The sequence below is a fragment of the Dasypus novemcinctus genome, chromosome 9, assembly GCF_030445035.2.
Source record: "Dasypus novemcinctus isolate mDasNov1 chromosome 9, mDasNov1.1.hap2, whole genome shotgun sequence".
NCBI classification, from domain to species: domain Eukaryota; kingdom Metazoa; phylum Chordata; class Mammalia; order Cingulata; family Dasypodidae; genus Dasypus; species Dasypus novemcinctus.
Window position 1 is genome coordinate 14,520,048 of NC_080681.1, and position 7,210 is coordinate 14,527,257.

General features: G+C 56.8%; 1 protein-coding gene across 1 annotated transcript; it reads left to right on the forward strand.

Moving 5' to 3' along the window:
• Positions 1-540: 540 nt before the first annotated feature.
• On the forward strand, positions 541-5,931 carry AMIGO1 (adhesion molecule with Ig like domain 1). Its single transcript, XM_004448956.4, has 2 exons — positions 541-799; positions 1,179-5,931. Exon 2 carries the CDS (start codon positions 1,264-1,266, stop codon positions 2,743-2,745), a length of 1,482 nt encoding a protein of 493 aa, XP_004449013.1. The 5' UTR covers positions 541-799; positions 1,179-1,263; the 3' UTR covers positions 2,746-5,931.
• The last annotated feature ends 1,279 nt before the right edge of the window (positions 5,932-7,210 follow it).

A 7,210-nucleotide genomic window follows, 5' to 3' on the forward strand; every position in this document is an offset into this window, starting at 1 on the left:
GTAGCACCAGGACTGAAAAAAACACACCCTTGCCTAAATTTTCCAGACTTCAGAGCACCAGAGGGGGGAGAGGGAACCTCAAGACGTGACTAATGAATTCCCACTGACAGGTGGGAGCTGAGCCAGGTTTTTAAAAAAATTTTTTTTAATTTAGAAAATTAAAAGACAGGCGACGTTTCCCGCAGCGGAGTCGGGTGAAGCGAATCCACTTCAGTTCGAAATACTTTTCCAGCGTGCGCGCTCGGGCGGGAGGAAGGGCCCGGGGGTGTGAGGGGACGGGGGCAGGCGGCGGCGCCAGCCGAGGGGCGGCGGGGCCAGTGTGCCCCTGCCCGGCAGCTCAGCGCCCCGGCCCGGTCCGGAGAGAAGGGCTGGGCGCGGGGCCTCCCGCAGGCAGCCGGGCGCCGGGGGCGCGGGCCACGGCGCTCGGACCCCCCGGCCCCGCGCGCGCGCCCGGCACACGCACGTGCGCCCCGCCCCCGCCGCGCACGCGCCCCGGGGCTCCGGCGGCGACGGGCGCGCGCGCGGCGCTCCTGCCCCCACGCCGCTCCCTCCCGGCGGATCGCGGCGCCTGCAGCGCCCGGGGCTGGCCGGGCCCGCGGGCTGGGCGGCGGCGGCCGGGGTCGGCGGGCCGCGGCGCGCGAGCGACGAGCGGCGCGCGGCGAGTCGGCGGGAGGTGATGCCGCCGGGCGCGGGCCCCTGCGGCGGGCGCGCGCCGTGACAGGCCGCCGGGCGCTGCCGAGGGAGGCCGCGACGGAGCCCGCGGGCCGGCCATGGGCTGAGACGCGTCCTCGGCGAGCAGGTGCAGTGACCGGAGGTCCCCGGGGGGAGCCCGCCGCGACAGGCCCCGGGGACCCCCCGGTCTCCTTCCGAAGCGCGCTCCCCAGCCCCGATGACCTTCCCTCAGCTCCTCCCCAAAGGCCCCGCCGACCCGCCTCCGGACCCGGCCCAGGCTAGCCCCCTGACCCCGCGCATCGCCCTTTCCCACGCCCAGGAACCGCAGCCGCGCGGGTCTGTGTCCACCTCGTCCTCCTGGGCCCGCACGGCGCCTGGGAACGTCCCAGCATCTCTTCCTTTTTCTTCTTAGCCAGAGGGGTGGATGGGGAATGCGGAGGGAGGAGGGGACTGTCCTTCCCTCCCGGAGTCCCTGGTGAGCATAAACCCACCCTCTCTCTTTCTAGCCCATAGTCAAAGTCTACCAGCACACGCCAGGGGGACTCCCTCCCAGATCCGCCTGTGGCCTTCCTCAGCCTCCCCTGTGACACTATGCAACCCCTGCACGACCTGCGAGGCCTCTGGCTCCTGCTGCTCTCCTTGTTCCTGCTCCTCCTCGAGGTGGCCAGAGCTGGCCGTCCCGTGGTCAGCTGCCCTGCCGCCTGCCTGTGTGCCAGCAACATCCTCAGCTGCTCCAAGCAGCAGCTGCTCCACGTGCCCTCCTCCCTGCCCCGCTACACAGCCCTGCTGGACCTTAGCCACAACAACCTGAGCCGCCTGCGGGCCGAGTGGACCCCCACGCGCCTGACCCACCTGCACTCCTTGCTGCTCAGCCACAACCACCTGAACTTCATCTCCTCCGAGGCCTTTTCCCCCGTACCCAACTTGCGCTACCTGGACCTCTCCTCCAACCAGCTGCGTACCCTGGACGAGTTCCTGTTCAGTGAGCTGCAAGCACTGGAGGTGCTGCTGCTCTACAATAACCACATCACGGAGGTGGACCGCTGCGCCTTCGACGAGATGGCCCAGCTGCAGAAACTCTACTTGAGCCAGAACCAGATCTCCCGCTTCCCGCTGGAGCTGGTCAAGGAAGGAGCGAAGCTACCCAAACTCACGCTCCTGGATCTCTCCTCCAACCGGCTGAAGAGCTTGCCCTTGCCCGACCTGCAGAAGCTGCCCGCGTGGATCAAGAATGGACTCTACCTGCATAACAACCCCCTGCCCTGCAACTGTGAGCTCTACCAGCTCTTCTCACACTGGCAGTACCGGCAGCTGAGCTCCGTGACGGACTTTCAGGAGGACCTGTGCTGCGTGAACGCCCACAAGATGCACAATGTCTTCAACCTGAGTTTCCTCAACTGCAGCGAGTACAAGGAGCGGGCCTGGGAGGCCCACCTGGGCGAGAACTTGACCATCAAGTGCGACACCAAGCAGCAGGGGATGACCAAGGTGTGGATGACGCCGGACAATGAGCAGGTGCTAGGCAAGGAGGCCAACGGCTCGGTGACAGTGTCCCAGGACGGCAGCCTTCATTTCCGGGAGGTGCGGGTTGAGGATGGGGGTGTGTACACCTGCTATGCCATGGGGGAGGCGTTCAACGAGACGCTGTCCGTGGAGTTGAAAGTGTACAATTTCACCTTGCACGGACACCACGATACTCTCAACACAGCCTACACCACGCTGGTGGGCTGTATCCTCAGCGTCGTCCTGGTCCTCATCTACCTGTACCTCACCCCGTGCCGCTGCTGGTGCCGGGGTGTCGAGAAGCCTGCCAGCCATCAGGGAGACAGCCTCAGCTCGTCCATGCTTAGCACCACCCCCAACCACGATCCCATGGCTGGTGGGGACAAAGATGACGGTTTTGACCGGCGCGTGGCCTTCCTGGAACCTGCCGGCCCCGGGCAGGGTCCAAACAGCAAGCTCAAGCCTGGCAATACCCTGCCGGTGCCCGAGGCTTCGGGCAAGGGCCAGAGGAGGATGTCGGATCCAGAATCGGTCAGCTCCGTCTTCTCCGATACACCCATTGTGGTGTGAGCAGGATGGGTTGGTGGGGAGATTCTGCCCCAGGAGAGGTATTGCACCCCTGAAGGATGTGAGGGGATGGAAGAGAGGGCTGGCTGCCCGAGGGAGTGGGTCCCCCCGGCCTCAAGGGAATGGGTCACAGGTACACTAGCAGGGAAGGCCCAACCAGGGTGTGGCTGCCGTGGTTTTCAAATACGGATTTATTAATCCTCGGGCAAATGCTACACCCCTGTCCACAGCATTGGAAATTCTGAGTGTGGTGGAGAAGCAGGAGCGTTTCTGAGTTGGGTGGGAAAGAGAAGACGGTGGGAGGAAGAGCACATAGAGTCTCTAAACTTCATCGAGGTCATCCCTAGCTCTGTAAGAGATAGTCATTTGAAGAAAAAAAACAATCAGATTTTCTTTCCCTATCTCTGCCCTCCCACACCTGTAACGGGGGGAGGCCTTCCACCAGGGCTACACTGGGGGAAAGCTGGAGTATCTTCTTTGGCCAGGAAGCCACACTTCCCAGCTGGGGCAATGGAGGACCTAGGAAAATGAGTCAGGAACTGGTTGAGACGTCCATCAGTAACCGCCCCCCAGAGCTGTGACTTCCCACCGATGCCTTCCTCCTGCACAGTGTCCCCTGGGTGGATGGATCCTCGCAGGACCCCTGGCCCGTTGCCTGTCAGATATGGCAACAAAGTGAGGTGTGGCGTTTGTGTCTTGTCCTCAGATCAGTGGCACAGAGGGGTACTGCAGAGGTGCCAGCCTAAAACTGGTAGACGGGTGTGTGGGGGGGAGGCGGACTTGAGAGCGGCTAATTTCCTGGTTCGTGAAACCCTTGGTTAGCATTTCATTCCCAGCGCCTGCGTGTCAGACCAGGGTGGGGGCTGCTGAAGGCAGAGTTTTTATGGCTACCTGCCATAACCAGGAGAAGTAGAGCCACTTCCCACGAACGGGATGAGGGTACAGCGGCCTCTCTTACGTAGCATCCAGCTGGACCTGCCTGGTTTGCTGTGTGCGCCATCTCTCCATTCAGTCTCCTTACCAGGGCTCAGGTGGGGTCCTGTGCTCTCCCTAATATGCTGCTCTGCAGAGGAAGGAGAAGCCCAGCAGAGTCTGGCCCCAGCTGGGTTACACCGAGCTTGGGAGTAGAAGAGATCCAGCAGGTGTCTCCTCTGGGTTGACGGGCTTCCCTGGTCCTCTCTCAGAGCTGTCATCCCTGCTGCAAAGCCAGAGCATGGGGTTTCTTTGTCTGCACTGTTGGAATCGGGCGGTCTCTGCCACAGAATGGCAACTTGGAGTGGGGCTTAGAATTCTGCCCTCTCCACAAAGCTCCAGGCCATCAGTCCTGTGGCAGACAGTGGTACTAAATCACCGGCGGGGAAGTTCTGCCGCCCCCACCCCGCTCAGCCAGAGGTGTGTGCCGTTGTGGTCTTCAGGCCAGAGGAGCCCACCACTCCATCCCGAACACTTTGGATGTGGAGGCGACTGGTCCCTTTAACGTCTCCCTGTGACCACAGTGCAGGCCCTGGGAGGTGGCTCTTCTGAGCTTTGGCAGGGGCACGAGCAGGGTAATATTCTCTGATGTTGGTCTTTTTCAGTCTCCCCTCTCCCACCAGGTTCTCTGTCCATAGGAAGTCCTTCAGGTACTCCAGTTATCTAACCTACTCTTTAGGCCCCGAAGCTGAGGCCTGCTTGCTAGGAGGCCCTGCATCCAGCTGCCTATTAAGATTGGGGACGGGGACTGGAACTCAACATTTTCGCCCTGCCCGTTCCTGGGATCTTAAAATTGCTGTCCATCCTTTATTAGAGACCTGGTTTTGTCAAGAGAGAGGTGCAGCATTTCCCTCCAGTACTTGCATGCTCATAGGTATGCATGCTCATAGGTACGCATGCACACCAGCACCTGGGCTTCCATCGGGCAGCGATCCTTAGCCCCCACTAACACCCACTCTCAGAACAGTCTCCACCTGTACGCCCCGTAGGAGAGACAGCGACCACGCCAGGGTCCCCCATGACGCAAACTCGTGTACTCGAATTTCTGAGCTCCCTGACACTTCGCCCATGTCTTCAAGGCACTGAATCACTTCTCTGCAAAGGTTGGAGGTAGGAGAACCTCCGGTTGAAGACCCTGGGGGAAAGTGGTGGTGAGATGCTAGCTGGTTCTCCAAACTCTTCAGAAACCTCCCTTAGATTAAAGACAATAAGTCTGAGAAGTTAAGACATAATTAGGCCAATGAAGGCTCCAAAGGAATCTGGCAGGGGGGCTAAGTAACTTTGAATTGCCTTTTCTCTGTTACCTGCTCTGGTAAGAAAGGGGCAGGAGGGAAAAGTTACCTCCTTATGCGCTAGAGACTTCTGAGCATTTTGTTACTGGAGCTCACTCCTCAGACCTATCAAGGAACCTGGGAAAATCGCATCTTTGTGCGGCAGTTTCCCCCTTGAGGCAACAAGTAAGGCTCTGAAAATCTTTAAAGTGAATGTCAAATGAAACAGGCCTATTGGGGCGTTCCAGCTGAGCTCCTGAGGACTAGGAGGGCCATTTTCTTCAAAAGTCCTACCTAGATGAGGGAATAAGGGAAGGCCCTGCGGCGCTAAGTCTCCATACTAGAGCCCCTGGTTGGAGATACTTGGTGGCTGTGCCTGACCGCTGCCCCACCCAGAGATACAACTGGCTGATGAGCAGTCTCTTCTGTGGTTTGGGTTGATGGAACCCCAAAGGGGGGCTATCTACGTGGAGGATTAAGTACTCAGCATTACGTAAGCTCGCGAGAACCCTGTGTAGAAAACTGCCAGGTCTGGTTATAAGAAAACGCAGGGAGATCACCTCCCCTCAGGCTACTCCCCGTCAACCAGACGTGTCCTCCAGGAAGCAGGTATCCCTGGAGACAGCGTGTGGCAGGGCTCTACCATCTGTCTGTGTGGTTATTTGTGATTTTTTTTTTTCTGTGCCTGTATTCATGGGGCTCCCAGGAAGGGGCCAGGAGAGGGCACACTCCAGTTGGGGAGAGCAGAGCCGACTGATTCGAATTCTCTGTGTGTTCTTACCTCTGTACTTCTTTTTGTAGCCCTGCTGGCAAAGCCAGCGGGCCTCCCTGTGTCCAGGACCCTGTCCCTCCCCGTGTGTGCTCCTAGGCTGGCAAACCTTGGAGCCTCTGGGCTCTGAAAACTAGACACTGATCATTAAACCTGGCTTGAGTCTCTGTGCTGGCATAGTCTGTGACTGGTTTATTTCTTTTTTCAGACTGTGGCTGAGGCTTACTCTACCTCAGAAGGATGTGGCCTGTCTAGGGAAAGAATATTTAAATGTGTTATGAGGACACAGGTAGGATCCACATCTAGGCATTGAGAGAGCCTGGGAGTTGGCAAATGTCTCCTGTCACGAGCCACACGGTGAAGCAGGCCCTGCAGCCTCGACTCAGCTGTGATGCTGTAGCCCCGAAGCAGCCGCAGACAGTATCTAAGCCAATGACTGTGGCTGTGTTCCAATAGAATTACATTTCTGGATATTGAAATTTGAATTTCCTATACTTTGACCATGCCATTGGTTTTATTTTTCGACCATTTAAAAATGTAAAACCTATCCTAAACTCGCGGACCAGACAAAAAGTCACAAAAGATCACTGAGGCTTTGGTGGTAGAGTTAAGAAACGCCACGATTTGGGTCTAGTGCCTGTAGATAATGAAAGCTTTCTGAATCCGTGGGGAAGAAGGCTGCCTCTGCAGAGTTCTCTTGAAAGTCTGGTTCAAGCCTACTGAGTGTACGGTGGGAAAATGCTTGGACTGGGCTAACAGACTTGGTGGGGAGCAGCCCACTTTCACAATATTTTGATTATTACACAGTATTTTGATTAAGATGAATAGCATGTTGTAAATGGTATCCATCTTGGGCTAAAAGTGTGTGTATTCATCTAACCAACAGGTTAATGTTCACTGACAATTCAGCACATCCTAGGCATTGCATGAAATGGAGAAATGCAATCCCCTCTTTCTTGGTACAGGTACAGCTTACCAGAAATTGGACTGGATTCTACTAAATCTGAAGATGCAAAATCCTTTGGTACACTGGCAGGGGAAGTATTATAGTAGAATCTAAAGGGGGAGAGGAAATGGCATAAGGAAAAAACTTTAAATAATCTGAATTTGAATAATTACCAAATTTCTTACATTTATAAAATCTTGACCAAAGGACAGTCTTCCGCTGTGTGGAAAGTTGTTTTTTGCACTTCAGGAGGAACATCCAAACTGGTGAGGAGAGGAAATACCTCACAGCCAACCACACCAGCAAAATCAACTTTGGTAGTCAATGAAATGACAGGTGCTGGTTGCCAGTGCGCCCCCATAGTCTACATTTTTTTCATCTTTTCAATGCAGTTTTTGCTATGGTTGCCAGTTTGGCCAAGGGGATGAAGCTGGTAAAGAGAACCAGTTAGAGGAAGACTACTGGGAGTCCTCATCTCTGGCTTGTGGTTGGGCCTGTGCCAAGCCCTAC

Coding starts and splice junctions, on each gene's coding strand:
- AMIGO1 (XM_004448956.4), top strand. CDS start 1,264: ATGCAACCCCTGCACGACCTGCGAGGCCTCTGGCTCCTGCTGCTCTCC.